General features: G+C 44.0%; 2 protein-coding genes across 2 annotated transcripts in view; one reads left to right on the plus strand and one right to left on the minus strand.

The window, feature by feature from the left end:
* Positions 1-1,490: 1,490 nt before the first annotated feature.
* Positions 1,491-22,877, minus strand: part of clmpa (CXADR like membrane protein a) — a 66,595-nt gene continuing 45,208 nt past the window's right edge. The window contains exons 2-7 of the mRNA XM_080528327.1: positions 19,143-19,300; positions 16,248-16,446; positions 9,208-9,375; positions 7,646-7,768; positions 7,300-7,441; positions 1,491-6,323 (exon numbers count right to left, since the gene is read on the minus strand). Of these exons, the coding sequence (XP_080384453.1) occupies positions 5,933-6,323; positions 7,300-7,441; positions 7,646-7,768; positions 9,208-9,375; positions 16,248-16,446; positions 19,143-19,300 (1,181 nt within the window). The 3' untranslated portion in view covers positions 1,491-5,932. The remainder of the gene's footprint in view (positions 6,324-7,299; positions 7,442-7,645; positions 7,769-9,207; positions 9,376-16,247; positions 16,447-19,142; positions 19,301-22,877) is intronic.
* Positions 10,137-12,372, plus strand: LOC308155085 (uncharacterized protein). The gene is made up of 5 exons (XM_080528328.1): positions 10,137-10,659; positions 11,078-11,182; positions 11,387-11,437; positions 11,555-11,683; positions 11,999-12,372. Exons 1-5 carry the CDS (start codon positions 10,320-10,322, stop codon positions 12,277-12,279), a joined length of 906 nt encoding a protein of 301 aa, XP_080384454.1. The 5' UTR covers positions 10,137-10,319; the 3' UTR covers positions 12,280-12,372.

Genomic DNA, 22,877 nt, shown 5'->3' on the forward strand with positions numbered 1-22,877 from the left:
GCTTTTTGGTATGCTTTCGGCTGCAGCAAAAGGCCCAAAAAAGAAAAATGAAGAAGAAGAAAAAAGAAAACAACAGAGAGGGGCTTTACATAAGTTTCTCTCGGGCCCTTCAAAGCCCACAGGCCAGCCTAAATGATCGACTGCAACTGCACCTTCCGCTGCTGAGGAGAACGGAGGCTGCGCACCTGAAGACTCAGAGCAGGCAGGTGCTTTTTTATCAACGACAATGAAAAAAACAGGGATAAAAATTCCAACAATGCGTCAACATCAGCATCCACATCACAGGACAAGACTGTGGGAGAATGTGAGCCAAACTTTTTTTCCACAGAACCTCTGCTCCTAAACTAGCATGAATAGCTATATCTCTTCATCTGACACTGCAAAGTGGACCAAAATTGCCAACATAATGCATGAGTACTTCACCCTGTCAAAGGGTTTGTTTAATTCAAAGTACTCACGCATTATGGAGACACTAATCAAAGCTTAACTAAGGAAATTTCTGTAGGGAAAAACTAAATGGAGAAATCCTGTGAGAATGGTTTGTATATTCGCCGTCTGCTGGCCCTATATTCTGATATATATATATATATATATATATATATATATATATTCTGTTATTATTCTGTTATAAGTTCTTCAGTAAAAGAGATACTCTGAATAACTAGACACATTCAAATCTAATGTAATAATATGGGGCTATACTTTCCACTATAAATAACAACAAATAATTAATGCGTATGAATACCGAAATATATAATAATATAATAAGCTAAAATATATACCTAACTAAAGTAATGAGCAGTAATAACCATGTGGCAGTTAAGCCATTTTGCTAGTTTGTGTGTGTGTGTGTGTGTGTGTGTGTGTGTGTGTGTGTGTGTGTGTGTGTGTGTGTGTGTGTGTGTGTGTGTGTGTGTGTTTCAGGGGTGCAAACTGGTGATGGCCCAAAAAGGTAGGCCGAACACCCATCTCTGCAATCCAAGTTACATAACAGATATGCCTCAAACAAACATTGTTTGCATAACAATTTTTGCAGGGTTATTATGCTAAAGTTGAGAGAAACTAACATTCACATTAACTTAATGGAAAATCAAGAAGGCTCAGGTAGAATTATCTTTTCAAGACCCTAGTCTACTCAAAGACAATTTGAATCTAACACACAAGGTATGACCTGGCAGGGGAATACCTGCCTGCATTTGCAAGGGTTTATTTGCAGTACTAATGGGGACTGAGGTTATGATGATGTACAATGAAGCTGAATCATAAAAGTTGATGCAACCAGTGTAAAATTATAAATGACCACCGTTGAGCATACTGTATATTTCACATGTCTCCTGATATAGCTTCTTTTGTTTGCATTCGGTTTTCTGTTGGCATGTCAGAAATTGAGTACAACCATTCAGAATGGCTCTTCATCAAATGCTTTATTACAAACAAAAAACAGTACTTATTCAGATATTGTACAAATATACATTTTTTTCACTGGAGTGGGAGATATCTACATAGTCTTTTTGGTTTACGACAAATCAAATCAAAGCAAAAACATGGCATTATCAATAACACAAAATGTGAGAGAGATTCTGTAATTCTGTCTGGCACACTGCAGATTTACAATATTCAGTCAAAAAGTCAAAGTCAAAAAGAACTTATCATGGTCAAAACTAAAAGAACTTATCATGGTCAAAACTAAAAGAACTTATCATGGTCAAAACTAAAAGAACGTATCATGGTCAAAACTAAAAGAACGTATCATGGTCAAAACTAAAAGAACTTATCATGGTCAAAACTAAAAGAACTTATCATGGTCAAAACAAAAAGAACTTATCATGTTCAAAACTAAAATAACTTGTCATGGTCAAAACTAAAAGAACTTATCATGGTCAAAACAAAAATGGAGGGGGCACAGATGAAGAAGGTGCAAAATAATTAGGATTGAATACCCAACCAAAAACCAAAACTAAATCTAAATGATAGGAACCCAAAATATAAAACTTTCCTTATTTACAGTCTTAACATTGGTTTAACAGTAACATTTTATGTACAAGATTATCATTTATATATTTATATAAGCATTGAGGCAAAAATACTGTTTTTTCTTTTTTTATTATTATCTGTGACATGCATATATCCATCATTTAGATGGATTCTTTCTCCCCATAACTTTAGACTGTATGCATGGTATCTAACACAGGTCCCAGTACTCAGACTATCATGTTGATATTCAGCTGAGCAGACAAACACTAATGAATGACATCAAGATGCAAGTTTCATACTAGCTACATGTCCATTTGGAATTGGTATACAGTGACATGGCAAGAAAACACATGTGATTCGCAATATTACCCAGAATGGCTTGGAGCTGACTCTCCTACCATATATCCACTACTGCATCTGCCACAGAAGACCCTATCCCAATGAAAAGTGTGGAAAACCTTAAGATTCCGGACGTTGACCGCTCTGGAATTCGCAAACCAGCGAATTCACTGAGCCCTCGGGATAACCACAAAATCACCCTGCTGCATATCCAACCCTGTCAGACGGCCATAAGAGCTGCTGCATTCAATCATCCACTCGGCATCCATGTATTGACTTTTAGGGGTATTATGGGAAATTCAAAGGAATTTTGGGTAATCAGGAGCTCTCCCTCAGGTGTCATCCTCTCATCTCTGCACTCATCCGTCTCCAGCTTTAAAACAACCTATAAGTACTTTAGAGACCAGGTCGGGAAAGTCACAGTTGCTGCTTTTTCTTGCTTCACGCCAGGTTCAGGAAACCCATGATTTAAACGATAATCTGAGCACCAGCGCAACATAGACAGGCTATATACTAATTTAATTCTAGTTGTTAAGTTCCCGGCATGGACCACAACCTTTTTTTTATTTTTATAAAAGGAACACAGACTCTCCCTCTCCTGGGTCGAAGCATTTCTGAGGGCCAGAATATGAGTGAACTCTTAATCAACGGAATAAGATTCCACTCCTGACTGATCTGAGATGAGTGTGCGGGAGTGTTGTCCTGAAGGGCGCAGCAGGAACAGTCACTCCAAACACCTCCTGACATCGCATCCATCACATGCACGGCGTTGTGACGGAGAGGGAATAACAGGGACGTTTCTTTGGGAGGAAGTAGTCACCGTGCTGAGAGACCAATGTGCTGCCGCGCTGCAGACACTATCGCTGGGCAGAATGTAACCTTTGGATCTGAGGGGGCTCAGACAAAGTTGATTTCAAAGTCAGAGAGAAGAGGAAGATGAAGCCAGTGCTTTTAGCCAGTGCCTTTTGTTATTTGAGCTTGAGATTTGAGTTTAAGAGTTTAAGTCTGTGCTTGGCCAACATTAAGAGATTAGATGAGGGTTTCAATGTGGGTTAGAATGAACTCGTGGTGTGATTATTAAACTGTTATGCTCTTCAGTTGTCTTCATACTTGAAATGAAAACCAGAATGAAACTGCTACTGTATAAGCTGTTGTTCTTTGATGTATTCAATAAAATGTGTATGTTAACTCAAGGCACTCTTCAGGGTCATTATGTCAGTTCTTGTGAGGCAGAGCTAGGGTTAGAGGGTTGGGGTGCAGAGAGTGATATAATCTAGAATGGCCTCTTGCACTTCACCGCAATACAGCTGCAGGGGGTTTTACTTATTCCTGTAAATGTGTTAGAGTTAGGAGGTTAGAGCTAGGGGGTCAGGGTTAGGAAGTTATAGTTAGGGGGTTAGGGCTAAGGTTAGGGGGCTAGGCTTAGGGTGCAGAGAGTGATATATCTAGAATGGCCTCTCGCACCACAATACAACTGCAGGGGGGTTTGACTTATTCCTGTAAACGTCCTAGTTGACGAAAAAAGTAATCTTATCTTAGCAATATAGCATTCTTACATTCTTACGTTTGTTAATTTGCTTTGACGAAAGGAAATTACATCATAACAACAAAAATAAAGAAGACCTCTATTAACCATCTTCAACTTCACAAGTGGCACTTTGTCTATAGGGAATATGACCACCCCAAATCACTTTGTCTATAGGCCATATGACCGCCCCAAATCACTTTGTCTATAGGGCATATGACCACCCCAAATCACTTTGTCTATAGGGAATATGACCGCCCCAAATCACTTTGTCTATAGGCCATATGACCGCCCCAAATCACTTTGACTATAGGGAATATGACCACCCCAAATCACTTTGTCTATAGGGAATATGATCACCCCAAATCACTTTGTCTATAGGGAATATGACCACCCCAAATCCTTAAAGATTCCAGGAGATCTGCGATAAATAGGGGGAAATTCGATCAAATCTCCACACTCCACATTATCATGGCCCAAATAAATCCCTACGGTAAGTGACCATAAAGTTATATGTTACAAATGAGGACAACATACACTGTTTATACTGCGTGTGTGTGTGTGTGTGTGTGTGTGTGTGTGTCGCCGAGAAATGTTGAGTGGGCAGAGTGATAGAGGTACAGGAAGCACTGACAGCAGAATTCAAAACCAATAAGTCCATGTGGCTGTGTGTGACCCAGGTGAACTGTAGCAGGTGGACAGTGTGAAAGGTGATGTGTCTACGTAAAGTCTCTAAGTGAACATCTTTGTACACATCACAAAGCAGACACATCAGCAGACTTTGGACCCACTCTCACTGGTGTGCCGATCCATGGGCGCACCCACCCCCATCGGAGCCAATCACCACGCCTGCTGGCCTTGGGCAGGGGAATCCTGGGACACGTGGAGGTGTGTGAAGCCAGCGAAGCAGCCTGGTAGAAGTTGATTGGCCCTGGGTGTGAGAGTGAAGCAGGAGCAGTGCCAAGTCAAGTCCGGGAAAACAGGGGTCCTTTCCATTCCAAATTGACACAACCCCTTCCCTTCAATCGAGCGGAGCTCTTCAGTGACGTTTTGATGACATTTCCGCGAGTGAGTGAGTGAGTGAGTGAGCCCTACCCGAGCGAAGGCTGTGAAGGAGAGACAAGGCGCCAGGAGGTTTAAAATGGAACTCAATCGATCCCATTCCCTTCCCATGCAAAGCTATAAACGTATAACCTTCTTAGCTCTACAAATTGCACAAAACATCTATTTTAACATGTGGGAGGAAGACGCGTCCTGAATGAATTGCAATGAATTGTGGGATAACTTTATTTGTTTTTGCCGCCATCTTACATCCTGTTAAAACAAGTATAACCCCTTGACTGAAGGGAAGGGAATGCACTTTTGGAATGGAAAGGGTCCCCAGGTGTTTGGAAAGCTTTGTTTTTGTTTATTATCTTTTTCCTCTTTGTTTTGATCATCCCTCTGTGACCTGGTATGGCCTGGCCTCGATGAGTCAGTGTGAGAGGGCAGACATCCAGACTTAGAGAGGGGGGGACGGAGGGACAGGGGGGACGGGAGGGGACGGGACAGGACACTGTACAGGCTGTACCAGTTTGTATCTGCTGTTTCGGTCTTTTCCAGTCCTCTGTTTGCGCCAACTCCACAGCTCTCCCTTCACATGGACGACTCTGTCTCTTCGGTTTAAAAATACTTCTCCATCGTGGGATCTTTCTCCTGCCTATACCTCAGGACATTACGCACCTCATCACACAACGGTTTGAGTGTCACAGGATGACAGGTGCACGAGAGAGAGACTCCTCTCCTCTTCTTCATTGTTTATCCAGAAGTGGTGGGTGATGGTGAGGTGCCAAAAACTGCTCCCCACGGCGCAAAAACAGCTTCCCAATCCCTATAATGAGCTGGATGAAATGTTCAGACAGGGACCCTCCTTGACTATGAGTGATGGAGAATTTCTCTAGATTAGGTTATATAGCTGGGTTCCATATCAGAATCTGGGGATGGTTGCGTGGGGCGCTCTCGGGCTCTGTCCTGGGGTTGCCTGTGTTGGTCGGTCTGTCTCTCTTGTCTATCTGTCGGTCTGCTGTGTCTGTATCCTCCCTCCCTCCTTCCCTCCTACACAGTCTGGAAGGCCTTGGTCTGGGCAGGGATCATGACTGGGGTGGCCCCCATGCGGGCCAGGTTCCCAGGGCTCAGTTTGGGGGGCGGGCTCGGCTTGGAGTTGGAGGTGGACGTGGACGTGGAGGAGGGTGGTGGTGGGCGGGGCTCGGGGGTCTTGGGGACCACCTGGGTGTAGGCAGGGGGCGACTGGGGGAAGCTGGGGGGATGACCGTTCTCCTTGAGGGAGGCTACGGTGGGCAGGCGGGCGCGGGGCCCGCCTGGCCGGGGGACGTTGTTGTGGACCATGGACTGGGTGGAAGAGGTACCGGAGCGGGAGCTACCAGAACGAGACGAGGAGAGGGAGTTGGGCTTCACCAGCTTGGCCTTGGGAGCCTCAGCATCCTCCCTGAGACACAGACGGAGAGAGGGGAGGGGCTCAGATCTTGAACCGTAACATAAAAGACATCTTCATACATTGTAAGCGCGTTTATAACACGATATGCTATGCATTAACATGACATAAGCACTTAGGACTATGCATTAGCATGTATGATGGCATTTATCGTAGACGATAAAGAGTTAAATCGAGCTTTTACTGAGCTTTTACTTCATGTAAAACTGGTGCGTCTTTTGTAGAAGCTGTAAGGAGCAGCTGACATAACACATCAATACTCTAGCCACCAACCTTAAAAGGTCGTTCGGATTCTTTATGTAAATGCCATTATTGTAGAAGGGTACAGATATCAGAATCCCCAAATAAAGGCTCTGTACCCTTCCACAAAGACAGTAAAAAGAAATTTTACATTAAAAAAAACAACAACTAAATAAATAACTAAATCCTAGGTATCAATGTACGCCACGTCTCACCCCACACACGATCCGCCCCTAACGGACGCTACTCTACATGCATCCCCTCACCATTTAAAAAAATATATAATCAGGCCGGCCTCAGCGTGCGTGTGTGTGTGTGTGTGTGTGTGTGTGTATGTGTGTGTCTCCGCTAATTCTCCGTATGTAAACAGAACAGGAGTGTCTCCTCTCAGAACCCTCCCCTTCTCTGCGTCGCCTCTACATTATTGATGGCCAGCCGTCCCCGGGAGCACTGCATAATTCATCCTGACACTGGCAGATAGACAGTGGCACGGATGTGCTACTCTATGCTATCGCTGGGAAAAAAATAGCTGCTGTTGTAACAAGCACAGCCAGCAGCATTATCAGGCATCATTTAGGACTCTGCTGCATAGGAGCTACTCAGAAAAGAGAAAGGGTTTGATTAGCTTGATTAGCTTTCAGCTACTGTAGCAGCTACCAGAGGGATGGAGAGGAAGAGGATGGATGTATACAGTGATGATGTCTGTGTGTGTGTGCGTGTGTGTGTGTACCTGATCTCATTAGGGGTCTCTTCCTCTTCGTATTTCTTCTTCTCCTTCTTGCGGAACACCAGCCAGATGATGAGGATGATGAGGAGGACCCCGAAGGACACGCCCACCACTGCGCCTGCTACCACGCCCATGCCCCGCACATCTGTATGGAGGAGAGAGACAGATACACACACACACACACACACACACACACACACACACACACATTTGGTTTAAGGTCAATATATGAATGTAGAATGTAGACAAGGTGGAGTGTGTGTGCGTGACTGTGTGTGTTTATTAGTGTGTATGTATGTGTGTCCGTGACTGTGTGTGTGTGTGTGTGTGTGTGTGTTGCTCCACTCACAATGCATCTTGACCTCCACGGTGCAGCTCTCCTCTCCCACATCGTTGCTGGCCGTGCATTTATACACACCGGCGCTGTCCTTGGTCAGGTTCCTCAGTGTCACTATCTCTGAATTCTTCAAATCTGATATCACAAGACAACAAACAGCAGGACAACTGTAAATATGAGGAGGATTAGATACAAACCATATTGTTACGGCTCAACTTTCCCCCTTGAAAGGCTAGGTGTTGTTTTTATACCTAACCAACCCTTTCAGACCAACACAAGAGTATGAGTAGGGTGCATAGGGTGTAGAAGGTTAAATGGTGTTGATTTAAGACTAATTAGACTACAGAGCTGAAGAATCTTCTCTTCAGTAAAGATGGAATGGATCTATTGAGGATTTTGTGATCTTAAATGCGTTGTGTCATCTCTATTAGATCAGGTGTGCAGCACACACGATTTGACAAGGAATAGAGATCCAACACGGGTCGTAATGATGACTCTAAAGATTTTATTGGTCACCTTTAGTTCTTTCGTACAAGCATTAGACAACTCATTCTTGAACACAGACAGGTTTAAATACTTTTCATATCAGATGTTACGTCGTGAATTAGCTCACACTCCCCTGCCCATCTCTGGCGCCTACGACCCCCAAGGTCACCCCCGAATCTGCCTTAGCAGTGACCTAGCCTGATACTCTTGTTAAGAGAGAGAGAAAGAAAGAGAGAGTGTGTGTGTGTGTGTATATGTGTATGTATGTGTGTGAGTGACATGAGAATATATGTTAAAACCCCATTAGATCCAACAGAGCTGAGCTGAGTAGAGCTGAGCTGTACTGGTCTGGCCTGGTTGCGCCTCCACCAAAGTTGCTGAAACAGTGCTGGAGAAGAGCAATCCGCAAGGGCAACATCAGAGCTACTTGTGCTACAATTCAGGCCAACCCTTCAGTGCGTCAAGGCCCTTACTATGGGTTTGGACAACTCACTCCTCTCCTGTAACAGATATGTCTGTCCAATGTCCCACAGCAGGTACACTACATGAAGACCAACATGATTGGTGCTGACCATGACCCTGACAGGGTCTGCCTGGGCGGGCCTCTCAGGTGCTTATTTACAGACAGAGAGGCCAAACATTGTTTTTTTGTGTTTTTTTTGTTGACAGCCTCGCCTATGGGAGGGCAATACAAAAACTCACAACTCACGAACTCCAAAATATTACAGATTAGCAACTTTCCCTTTCGGTTCTTCATGTCACTGGAGTGTGTAGAGACATTTTGTGCTTTGTGATTTGATTGTAAACAGCTGTTGTTACGGGTTCGCTGGTGTAAAGACACTTTATTTGTCCTAGCCTTCCTAGCCTCCCGCTCTTGTCTTGCACATGTGTTGCTTGTGGAAATGGCATGAGAAAGACGTGATTGGTCCTAGCAATGACATTGTCAGTAACGCTGTGTGATAATTGGTCAGAAATGTAATCCCCATATGGGACTGGCGCCGTCTTCCCTTTCTTTTGTGTGTGTGTGTGTGTGTGTGTGTGTGTGTGTGTGTGTTTGCGTGTGCGCGCGCAGTAAGGTAAAGGCTTACCTATGAGGGCCAGTGGGGGCAGCTTGCCCACGTACTTGCCCTTGTCCAGGAGCCTCTCCCATTTGTAGTGGATAGGGTCAGAACCGTCTGCAGACTTGCAGCTCATCTTCACGTCACTGCCCTCCAACAGCCTGCCCTCCATCCAACACCGTGGCTTAGATGGCTTCACTGGGGACAAAGAGAGAGACAAACACAATCATGTTACTTTAGATGAATAACAGGTCTGTGATTCCCATGACGTTCTGTTCTAGTGGTCAGTCTGGAATCATGTTATCTACAAATGTTCTCTTGTTGAGGCCTTGTGTAATCACCTAGGAGGAGCCATGAGAGTATGATCTCATGGAATGGTTGAGGTTGTGTATAAAAAAACTATCCCCAGACACTAGAAGGTTCAAGTTCAATATTTCTAAGGCTTTATTGTATTGCATTTTTCGGGGTAAAATTATTATTTGGCTTCCATGGTTTTTAACAACAACATACAGTAAGTCACACACATATAATTACATTTTACATTTTAAAGTTAAAAGTTGCTTACTACTATGTGCGTAGTCCAGACATTTAAATATCCCTTAATGCAAGCCCCCAGTCCTGTCTCCCCCTTTATTTGAACAATATTTGATTTTGTTTTCCAAGCCAATGGGACTTTGAACTGAAGGTAGCAGTTCAAAGGAGCCGTAAAGTGACTAATAATCTAAAACCTTGCCACATGTCCTATTGACAGAGTCCTTCCGGTAAGAGATGTGCCAATGACTGTGGCGTATCCAACAATTTAGTCTGCCTGTGGACGGTGCCAATAACTTGTTGCACGATAACTTGTTGCGCAGGTTCATATGATTGGTTATCCAACAGTAGTGACTTCATAAGGCAGTCTTCTATAAATGTGCGTCCCTCTCACAGGAGGGGGCCTTTTGACGCTGCTATTTTCCCTCTGTGCTCATGTAACTTTGCTTAATCTGAGCCAATTGATTTAAGCTCTCTGTGCTTTACAAGTTCTACTCAATCTACTAAGAATCAATTAAATCCACAACATCTGTTTCTGTCCTGTTATTTTATTTTGCTTGATTGATGAACCTTGCCAGTTTGGTACACTAGAAGGAGTGAGTATTGTCAGAATGAAGGCATCTGTACTTCCATTGGTGTTGCTGCTGTGTGTGTCTGGGGCTGGAGCACAGGGAGATAGTGAGAGTGAAGTTCACAGTGAAACGTCAGCTTTGACCGACGCACAAACAGCCGCCCTACCTAGCATCTGGGCTGAGCTGAAAGACCTGAGAAACATGGTGCAAAACCTGGGAACCACTGTGGCGGTGCAGAGAGCGGAGCTGGGGAACATGGAGGCCAGACTGAAGACCAGTGACGGCCAGGTGGTTGATCTGAAAGTGGAGCTCAGTGTCGCCAAGACTGAACTACAGTTCAACAAGATTCAGCTGGAGGAGGTGAAGAGGAAGAATGAGGGTAAGACAACTTGATAAATGATAAAAAAAAGAATGTCTCTTGAAATGCCAGAGTGAATAGATGTAACTGAGTTGAGATGCAAAACTCACTCCTCGAGTTCAAATACCTCCACCAACGCTGTCCAATTTCTAGCTTTTTGATAGCGTAGCTGGTTTACATCGGGTTTTTGGGTCAGCGGTTGGAATTAAGTCAGATTGCGAGTCGAATTGCGGGACTACTGTTTGCAACAACTTGACATCTGTGACGCCAGCTGGTGAAACCATTAACCAATCGCGGACTCGAAGGGCTCTAAAATGAAAGTGAAACTTATTGTGACAACAATATCTGGTTTTCGTTTTTTTTTTTCATAACATGCAATTTGAAGTTTTAAAGTACCCAAACGTTCTGTTTACAGATAATTAATTAATGTTTATTCCAGCCATGGAGACTCGGCTGAGAGCCAGTGAGAACCAGGTAGATGAGCAGGGAGGAGAGCTGCGGGGCCTTAAAAGCCAAATGGAGGAGCTGAAGACTGCCTCTGCAGGTTTCAAACTTTATTTTGTATTTGATCATCTACAATATAAACATACACTTGACACACTAATCTAACTATGCAATTTTCGGCCATGGAAGCAAGATTGAATATAGATCCAGCTGAAAGTTTGGCTTGATGATTCATTTTTCAGAAATACCTTGCAGTGAATTTAATGAGCATAAATATTGAGATGACATGTCATTTCACTTACAGCCCAAGCAGCAGAACTGTCAGCCATGGGATCTAGAGTGACAGCAACTGAGAGTAAGTATAAAGGATCTGCATTATTATTTCTACTTCAGGCATAAACTAATCAACAAGTAATCATTCCAATATTGTGATGCAGTTATCATTCCACAGTTTACTCTCCTATATTCCCAGACAGACCAGAGGTAGCGTTCTCTGCAGCACTGGCTGGCTCGGGATATATGGGACCATTTGATGTTGCGACTACTTTGGTCTACAGCACAGTCTTCACTAACATTGGCCAGGCTTACAACTCCATCACAGGTAATATGCTCTCCATCCATTTCATTTTTGATTGTTATATTTTTTATTTGACTATACTACACTACTTCATGTGTAACCAGGATTGGTTGGGATGGTAAATTCAAGTAATTCCCCCACCCACGCCTTCGAATTGCTAGCTTTTGGATAGCGAAGCTAATTGACATTGGGTGTTTCTGTGGGTGGTGTCTTGGTAATATGCAGGTTCAAGACTCGTGTGAGCTTGTTGTGCAAGGAAGCAATACTTTTTTTGCGGCAACGTGTCTCCTGTTCCACATGTAGTGACGGGTATGAATACATGTTTTATTTCTGATACAGGAGTCTTCACAGCACCAGTGAGAGGAGCCTACTACTTCAGGTACACTGCTGGCAATATCATGTCAGCCTACATGGGTGTGAAGATGTATAAGAATGACCAGGGCATAGTATCCTCGTACCAATATAACACCGATAACAATTGGGACTATGCATCTAATTCAGCTGTCCTGGAGTTGAAGATTGGGGATGTGGTCTACATGCGCCTCGACAAAAGCCACAGCCTGTATGATAATCAGAATAATTTGAACAGCTTCAGTGGCTTCCTGCTCTTCACCATGTAGGCTATACAGTATGACATAGCATGAATGCAGGAGACACTGTACGTTTCTAGAAGATTCCAACATAGATTTTCCATCCAGTCAATAAATACCTTCACAAAAGCTGTATAATCCATCTGTCCTTACGAGCAATGTAGAGATAATCTATCAATATAATGTAATCAATGATGAAACTCACTGGTGTAGTCTACTCAACAGTGCTTTTGTCAAGTTTGAGCTCATGGATTGTTATGCGCTCACATCAACACATTGCATATCGAGAGCCTTATGAAATGCACATTTAACAGTGAGACAAAAATGAATCCCTCCTCAGATCCATTGGGCCCTGTTAAGGAACTCCTTATACCTCCAGTCCTTTCCCCCCTCCCTCTCTCCATCGCTGACCTCTCTTCCCCTCTCCTCTCTCTCGCACTCCCAATTTTTGCTGAGTACAGCAAATTCTACCCAGGATACAATTAGGAGGGGGTGGGGGTGGGGGCGCTGAGGGGGGAGGCAGGGGACCCTCCATCTTGTTCCTGTGTCAGACCCACTTCCCCCCCAACGTTCCCCCAGTCCTGCGCCAGTCCCATTATCTCGCTGCTGAACAAGATGAATGCTAATGTTTGTCTCCCCCAAAATCGAAAGTGGCGTTGCAAAGCTGCCCGAGCAATTTGTACAAATGTAAAATGTAAATGTGGGGCGTACTCCTTCAACGTCTTCATGGCAGAGACAGAGGGGGAGTGGAGGTCGGGAGAGAACTCTATTAGTGAGCAGTAAACAACTACATTACATGCTGTATCATAATGTCACCGCCGTGGTGCTTACACTTTTATCTCTCATTATGATCACACAGTGGGGAATATGTTATGAACACGGGGCAGTGGGCCGGCCATGTCCTTTTGAGACGGGGCGGAGGAAAAGACGATCAACACAAAGATCGTCAACATTTGTGACACCTCGACTGGTTAGAGATTTGTATGTTGCATAACAGTTGACTGAACCCAGTGATCATTAAAGCTGTCACTGCAGGCCTTAACCTAGCACTCCAGGGGGTTATTCCATCAACGTCGCTAAAGGGTCACGAGACTTATCAAAGACTGATCAAAACTAAACCTGGATTTCCCTTATCCCCCCTGGTATCCTAAAGTCCTGTTTTTCAGTAAAGGCTCTGCTTCATCCCAATAGCTGTACTGTATGTGTGTCAAATGGCATAATGACCTCCTATCCATGCTCCTGTATATGACCTATAGGAATGAATGAATGAGTGCTCAGTAAAGCTATTTACAGCATTTATGTCCTTATCACCAGTCCTGGACCTACCCAGTACTATCAGGTTGACCTACCCAGTACTATCAGGTTGACCTACCCAGTACTATCAGGTTGACCTACCCAGTACTATCAGGTTGACCTATGACCTACCCAGTACTATCAGGTTGACCTACCCAGTACTATCAGGTTGACCTATGACCTACCCAGTACTATCAGGTTGACCTACCCAGTACTATGAGGTTGACCTATGACCTACCCAGTACTATCAGGTTGACCTACCCAGTACCATCAGGTTGACCTACCCAGTACTATCAGGTTGACCTATGACCTACCCAGTACTATGAGGTTGACCTACCCAGTACTATGAGGTTGACCTACCCAGTACTATGAGGTTGACCTTCCCAGTACTATGAGGTTGACCTACGACCTACCCAGTACTATGAGGTTGACCTACCCAGTACTATCAGGTTGACCTACCCAGTACTATCAGGTTGAACTACCCAGTACCATCAGGTTGACCTACGACCTACCCAGTACTATGAGGTTGACCTATGACCTACCCAGTACTATGAGGTTGACCTATGACCTACCCAGTACTATCAGGTTGACCTATGACCTACCCAGTACTATCAGGTTGACCTTCCCAGTACTATGAGGTTGACCTACCCAGTACTATCAGGTTGACCTATGACCTACCCAGTACTATCAGGTTGACCTACGACCTACCCAGTACTATCAGGTTGACCTATGACCTACCCAGTACTATCAGGTTGACCTATGACCTACCCAGTACTATGAGGTTGACCTACCCAGTACTATCAGGTTGACCTACGACCTACCCAGTACTATGAGGTTGACCTACCCAGTACTATGAGGTTGACCTACCCAGTACTATGAGGTTGACCTACCCAGTACTATCAGGTTGACCTACGACCTACCCAGTACTATGAGGTTGACCTACCCAGTACTATGAGGTTGACCTACCCAGTACTATGAGGTTGACCTACCCAGTACTATCAGGTTGACCTACCCAGTACTATGAGGTTGACCTATGACCTACCCAGTACTATGAGGTTGACCTATGACCTACCCAGTACTATGAGGTTGACCTACGACCTACCCAGTACTATGAGGTTGACCTACCCAGTACTATGAGGTTGACCTACCCAGTACTATCAGGTTGACCTACGACCTACCCAGTACTATGAGGTTGACCTACCCAGTACTATGAGGTTGACCTACCCAGTACTATGAGGTTGACCTACCCAGTACTATCAGGTTGACCTACCCAGTACTATGAGGTTGACCTATGACCTACCCAGTACTATGAGGTTGACCTATGACCTACCCAGTACTATGAGGTTGACCTACGACCTACCCAGTACTATGAGGTTGACCTACCCAGTACTATGAGGTTGACCTACCCAGTACTATGAGGTTGACCTACCCAGTACTATCAGGTTGACCTACCCAGTACTATGAGGTTGACCTATGACCTACCCAGTACTATGAGGTTGACCTATGACCTACCCAGTACCATCAGGTTGACCTACCCAGTACTATCAGGTTGACCTATGACCTACCCAGTACTATGAGGTTGACCTACGACCTACCCAGTACTATGAGGTTGACCTACCCAGTACTATCAGGTTGACCTACCCAGAACTATGAGGTTGACCTACGACCTACCCAGTACTATGAGGTTGACCTACCCAGAACTATGAGGTTGACCTACCCAGTACTATCAGGTTGACCTACCCAGAACTATGAGGTTGACCTACCCAGTACTATGAGGTTGACCTACCCAGTACTATGAGGTTGACCTACCCAGTACTATCAGGTTGACCTACCCAGTACTATCAGGTTGACCTACCCAGAACTATCAGGTTGACCTACCCAGTACTATCAGGTTTACCTACCCAGAACTATCAGGTTGACCTACCCAGTACTATCAGGTTGACCTATGACCTACCCAGTACTATCAGGTTGACCTACCCAGTACTATCAGGTTGACCTACCCAGTACTATGAGGTTGACCTATGACCTACCCAGAACTATCAGGTTGACCTACCCAGTACTATCAGGTTGACCTACCCAGTACTATGAGGTTGACCTATGACCTACCCAGTACTATGAGGTTGACCTATGACCTACCCAGTACTATCAGGTTGACCTACCCAGTACTATCAGGTTGACCTACCCAGAACTATCAGGTTGACCTATGACCTACCCAGTACTATGAGGTTGACCTACCCAGTACTATCAGGTTGACCTATGACCTACCCAGTACTATGAGGTTGACCTATGACCTACCCAGTACTATGAGGTTGACCTACCCAGTACTATCAGGTTGACCTACCCAGTACTATGAGGTTGACCTACCCAGTACTATCAGGTTGACCTACCCAGTACTATGAGGTTGACCTACCCAGTACTATCAGGTTGACCTACCCAGTACTATGAGGTTGACCTATGACCTACCCAGTACTATGAGGTTGACCTACCCAGTACTATGAGGTTGACCTATGACCTACCCAGTACTATGAGGTTGACCTACCCAGTACTATGAGGTTGACCTATGACCTACCCAGTACTATGAGGTTGACCTACCCAGTACTATGAGGTTGACCTATGACCTACCCAGTACTATGAGGTTGACCTATGACCTACCCAGTACTATGAGGTTGACCTACCCAGTACTATGAGGTTGACCTATGACCTACCCAGTACTATGAGGTTGACCGTGCTCCAGTGGTATTTCCCTCCGTTCTTGACCTTGCAGCTGTACTCTCCGGAGTCGCTCAGGGAGAGGTCACTGATCAGCAGGGAGGCGTCCCCCTTCAGGTAATCTCCAGCGAAGGACAGGCGGCGCTCCTCCGCCTCGTTGGGGTCGTACACCCGGCCAGCGAAGTAGGTGATCACCTGGTGGGGAGGGGAGGGAAGGGAGGGGGGAGGGGGTGGGGGAAGAGGTTTGGAGAGTGGGGTTAACACTGGGACCGCCGTGGATCGCGACCTTATTCAATCGCGATGAGGTGTTCTTCAGCACTATGATAGTTTAACATAGAGAAGAGTGTACTGACGCACAAAGATCGCTGGAGGGCGATGTCACGCAAGAAGCGTGAACACGCAACACACCACGGGGGAAACGTGATCTCTTTGTTCATTGATCGGAGAGCCCCACTGCCCGCAGCGCAGAGCGCATACCTTATCGCTGGAACAAGACTGACTGATACACACCACACCTCTGCCATCATACATCGGTCCCACATGTATTTATTTACCATCATATTTTTCAATATAAAACGGTATGATATGGTAGCCTACATTGCAGTCGTCCCGCAGTTCTAGTAGATCGCCGACATCATGTTATTTGATGTACACATTTCACGGCAAGATAATTCCGATTTGTGGCAAACACCCAACAATTGTTCGTTCACTAAACATTATAACATGAACACAGTTATAGCACCAGTTCCTAGCACCTAGTTTCCTAGCACCAGGGGAGCCCCCCCTCCCAAATTTCGTTGTTTGGTACCTGTACTATATCAATGACAAATAAAGACCATTCATTCATTCCTTCAAACAATGACAGTTACAGTCTCGCTGTAGCACTGTTCCTATATTAGCATATTCAACCGGTGATTGTTCAAGATTCATAGACAGATTGTCCCTTTTGCATATCATCATAATAGGCATTCGTGTCATCATGTTCTTTACACATTACATAACCAAGATTTATTTTGCAATCACAACAATGTCAACACAATCACAACAGAATCTTATTTAATCCAATCAGGTTGTATATATAATCTATATATATAATCTATATATTGGTTTCAATATACCTCCATAGCAGTCTACAGTCTAATTTAGCTATATCTATAATTACATTATGAGAACATCAGTATTTTTACGCCTTTGGTTGTATTGTCTGAACGAACATTGATTGGGAGACATACTGTACAGTTTATCATTTTCATAACTGTCTGCACATATACATATCTTATTTTGATTGTTATTGTAGCCTATATATATAAACACAAATATCAGTCTTATGCACTGTGTCTCATTCAGCACTGAAGCCTGAATTTGAGCACAGTGTGTGCCCCCTTGCTACCTCTGCTGATATAAAAGAGAATTGCAGGCTTGGAGAAAAAGATGGCAGCCACAAATACACAGACACACACAGAAATACTGCTAAAACGCTTTATACTAACTCGATTTTGAAAATGTAAAAATGCTGGGTGGTAGAACGCACATATCTAGGAAAAGTCATGAAAGGAGGGTCCTGAAATGTGATCGAGTGCAAAGGTAGAATTCTTTTTGTACTCACTGGTGCTGTTTAACACCTCACGGCTGTTCTAGTGTTAAAGGTGCTTTCTATATATGTGGCCAGGCTGGTGGTGAGAGCGGCCCGTAGGGTCCGTGGTGTCACCGTGTACACCAGGGGAGGCTGGTGGAGGTCGAGATTCGGAGGGTGGTGTAATGGAATGAGGAAGGGTATCCATTGGTGTACACATGGACAAGAGGAAAGACAAGAGACACAGGCACGCATGCAAGCTCACCCACATACACACTCATACACATAGGCATGCATTGTCCCTTACTACACTTGCATGTAAAATGGGTGTGTGCACACAATTGGTATTCTGATAGAAAATCATAAATGAACAAAGGGAAGGGAAGAATGTTTTTTTGTTTGTTGGTGGGTGTAAATGTTCATAACCTCATTGCAGGTATTAAATATCCCCATGGATATCTAAACAGCCTGTAAACTGGTCGAATGAGTCAGTTTTTATCTTTTTTTTTCTACTGGAGATAAAACACAAGCCTTGTAAACTATCATTCAGTAAAAGCAAACTGTATGTGGACTTTCATTGACCCGGGGGGAGGGAGTGTAGGCGGCCATATTGGTGTAATAGGCCTGACGGTACCTTGGAGGCTCAGCTAGCTTGACCAGAGGCCAAATGAAATGAAATCTCCACCCTACCTGCCAATTCTGGATCATAAAAAGGGACCGCAAATGGTTCGAGTGGAACCAGAATCACTTTTAAAAATGAACCAGTCTGCTGATCGAAGCAGATCTTGAAAAAGTTGACCGTTTGTGTTTTGACCGAGTCATCTGGGGGACCTGAGCGTTGAGAAAAGGTGGCCTTATCTCATGGGAGGAGGGAATCTCTTTGGTTTGTTGTACTATAATCACATCAGAGGTTTAGTGCATCAAGATAGAGATGTGTTTCTCTAAGGACCAGTGTTAATGAGTGGCTTTCATGCTTGTCATGTCAGTATCACAATAACTTCATCACGTAATATCACAAAACACTTATGTAGGCCTTATTATCGAGCCATCCACACCTGCTAATGCGGCACGTCTGTTAAAAAATGAATCGAGCTTGCTAGAAGTTAGAGAAGGCAGGAAAAACATCTTCTGGCAAAGGGACTTCTACGGACAAACACTCTCCCAACAAATCACGACTTTGGGGTCGGCAGGATATGCTCTAACTCCAACATCCATCATCCATTTGGTCCAGTCAGTAAATCCATCATCCGGTCTCCATAGCCATTACTGTGACATCATAAGTATGTTAACGGGGGGGGGGGGGGGGGTAGCCACTCACCACTCTCTGCTTGGAGCTAGGGTTGGACTTGAGGAGCAGCCACTCGATGTCCAGTGTGTCCCCCGCCCAGAACTGGTGGTGACAGGGGAGCGTGGCGTTGTCTCCGACAACCCTCTTCATCTCTGTCTGGGCGCAGGCCGTCAGCACGCCCAGGAGCACTGGAGGGACAGAGACAGAGTGGGTCAGAGATGGAACGTGGACACACAGCCAAACACACACACACACACACACACAGCCAAACACACACACACACACAGCCAAACACACACACAGCCAAACACACACACAGCCAAACACACACACAGCCAAACACACACACACACACACAGCCAAACACACACACACATACACACAGCCAAACACACACACACACAGCCAAAAACACACACACACACACACACACACACACATACACACAAAGCCAAACACACACACACACACACACATATACACACACTCACTCACACACGCACACATGCATGCACACTAACAAGCTTGAATCCCTGCCTTGGGGATTGAACATTATGTCTCTCTACATTGCAGCTTCCTAATCAATACTTTATATCTCCCCCATTAAGCTCAAGTATAAAATGTCTCTGTTGAAATGCATTGGTATTGGCATTCATTGGCATTTTCAGCCTTTCAACGATACGATTTCAAAGTAAAAAAAAAAAGAATCTAATTTGAAACAGCAGGCCTGCTTAAGTGGCATAGCACACTAAGGCGCATACCATATTATAGCTTTTGTTAAGGTCCCTGGTTTGAATCTGGCCATTGACATATCCTGCATGTCATCCCCCCTCTCTTTCTCTCACCCATTCTTCTTGTCAATACTGTCTCTCTTCAATAAAGTAAAATACCCTAAAAACACATTATTTTAAAAAATAACAATGTGAATCCATTTGATGACATCAGCGAGAGACCACAATGTAGCTGATTTGTTGACTTTTGCTGTTCTGATTGATTGCAGATGAGATTAGCCAGTTCTAGTCAAAGACACAGATGAGACCACTAAAATGTGTCTGTCAACCGCCAGTGAGTCTCTGCGGCACATTAGACCATACTTGGGATTCTTCATCCTTGAGGGAGGACAAGCATGTTGTTTTCATTAAGGGTGTGTACTGCATGAGAACAAGAATGGAAAGTACAGTCCTGCAATAAACTGATGCTGTAAAAGCATCTAACGCCCATATCACAACGACAGAGACACAGAGTTTGTGGGTTATATGACAGACACGGATCAGTCACATTTAATATGAGGGCTCTACTACGGTATGTCGTCCTCTCAATAATAATACAAGCCAACTGTGTGACATATACAACAAAGTGTAGAGAAATGTCTTCATGACTGAAACATTTCTCAATTCGTATCTTTATTCTGTAAAGTTTATGGAAGTATAAAAGTGGTCTCGGATTTATACCCAATACCCATCATGCACCTTGATTGGAGCCGTGGCTACGCCGCGAGCGGTGTGCTGTTATCCAAAATACTAAAGCCTTCAGCTCTGCTAGCATCAAAGCTAATTATAGCTTTAGCTGATTAGCTCAGCCCTTGTCTCCCTATTCATGATGCATGATGGTGGCAATTACGATATGTAATTACAAGTAACTGAAGTGCGGACGACGGACTAATTGCTAATGATTACTCAATATGGGCCCTAATTAGATTAGCCTGAGTGACACTCAGAAGCTCCAAGGGTGACAGGCAGGTGAGAATGGCACCCTTTTGTGAAAGTAATGGCTTCACTCATATAGGCACTGAAACAGGGGGCTAAAGCTAGGCATCTTCACAAAGAAGATGGTGGAAAGTAAAAGTCGAAGATGGTGGAAAAGTCAATGCCCAATGTCCGGTAGACATCCTTTCTTAGCCAACCTGACAACAGCTACTTTCTGAATAACAAGATGGCCGCTGAACGTACCTAGTTCCCGCTCGTTAACGTTTTAGCTCTGTGTTCCACAGAGCCATTGATCTCTGCACTTGCCGATACGTGTTAGGAGTTGGCAGAGGGAGAGCTCAGTGGGGACTCAGGAAGCCTCTCCTTCCATATGCTCAATTGCTTTGTGGGGAAGAGGCCAGCATAGGCTGCAGTCCCTACATGATAGTGATGTCTGTGAGTTCGTTGCAGGGGACAGGCAAAATGTTTTCTTTTCTTTTTATTCTTTATTTGTTTTCTTTTAGGGGTAGATCAGCTTTGAAACTTTGAAAATAGTATATTTAATTATACCAGAAAACTTTGCTCGCATCATTACCCTAATTGGGGGGCATGAAAATATATTTTTTTAAATAGCAACCACAATTATACTTACTGTTAGACTTAAATTAAACTTAAATTAGACACTCACACACATTTCAATTTCCTATCCCTGCATGTATTGGGTTCACAAATGAATCAGCCAATCAGCTAGCCATTCTATATCTAAATCCTACCTTCAGATGTCCACAGGTCACTCCATCTTTCCCAGTATGTAACCATTGTACTATTCCCCCTCTCAATACATCCCTCTATTCTACAGTGGTATTGCGTTGAACCTTGTCTAAATTCTGCTGCAATTTCCCTAAAAATACCATTCCTGGAATTGAATCTAAAAGTGAGCCACCAATGGACAGAAATACGTAGATGATCTGTAATTCTATTTCCTCGTGGCAGAATCTGCACAAGGCTGACTGTACAATGCTCCATATTGAGCATTACTTTTGTAGCAAGAATTTTATATAACAGTTTAAATCGAAAAGAACAGATGTCTGTTGTTCTTTTACATTGCCATAAATCCAATGCCATGGCATTGGGACATAAACATCTGTTCCTGTTCAACTATCTTGAATTATATGTATTATATACGGCATAGTTGTCAAACCATTGAAGTAATACTGATACTTTATGCTTTATATTAACCAATGTGGTTATGTGGTTTTTAATGTGTGGCAGACAGACTCATTAATTCCCATCTCTTTAAAGTATTAGCCTCTTACATTTTTGGGGGGCCAAGCTGTGGTTGGTTATACATTTGTATTGACTACAACGTCATTTACTTGTGTTAGTTGCTTGTGTGACATGATTTCACTTTCCTTGTTCACAATGTCATCAATAAAAACAACCTTCTTATACACATAATAAGATAGAATTCATATACCTTTTCTCTAGCAATTTATCGGAATTTATCCACTGTTATATTTGTTCTCTCTTTTCTGGAGCTATTTGGAAAGCATCGCTCTTTCATAACGTTATAACAAGAAAGAGAGAGAGTGAGAGAGAGAGAGCGAGAGAGAGAGAGAGCGAGAGAGAGAGAGAAAGAGCGAGAGAGCGAGAGAGATTAAAACGACCTTCCCAGATCGGCTATAAATGTATTATCTATACTTACTATACTTAATTAATATGAGTGGGCACATTTGATCTCAATAACGCTATCTAAATGTCCCTTGGTACAGTCCAGTGACTCTGCCCTCATCAACATATATTCTCGATCAGTGACGGAGAAACGGAATCGGGGAACCGAAGAAGAAGAGGACACACAGACAGAAAAGAGAAAAATAGCATAGAGGTGATCCAAGGGGGGATATTAGATTACCAGAGGCTTCACAGCAGCAGCAGCACAGATACAGATGCAGTACAAAGGATCAAATGACCACAGGGCTGTGGATCAAAGCCTAAGCATTCAATTGTTCCTTCCTTTTTTTTTTGGGTCCCTCTTTGGACTGTGATCAGCTGTATGGGGATATCATTCTTTTTCTGAGCC

The sequence above is a fragment of the Nansenia antarctica genome (genome assembly GCF_963989245.1).
Source record: "Nansenia antarctica genome assembly, chromosome: 4".
NCBI lineage: Eukaryota > Metazoa > Chordata > Actinopteri > Argentiniformes > Microstomatidae > Nansenia > Nansenia antarctica.

What these genes read in the sequence shown, in the direction of transcription:
- LOC308155085 (XM_080528328.1), top strand. Translation starts at nt 10,320, where the DNA reads ATGAAGGCATCTGTACTTCCATTGGTGTTGCTGCTGTGTGTGTCTGGG. An exon ending in TAGAGTGACAGCAACTGAGA is followed by an intron (nt 11,438 to 11,554) that starts GTAAGTATAAAG and finishes CTATATTCCCAG; the next exon opens with ACAGACCAGAGGTAGCGTTC. An exon ending in GGCTTACAACTCCATCACAG is followed by an intron (nt 11,684 to 11,998) that starts GTAATATGCTCT and finishes TTTCTGATACAG; the next exon opens with GAGTCTTCACAGCACCAGTG.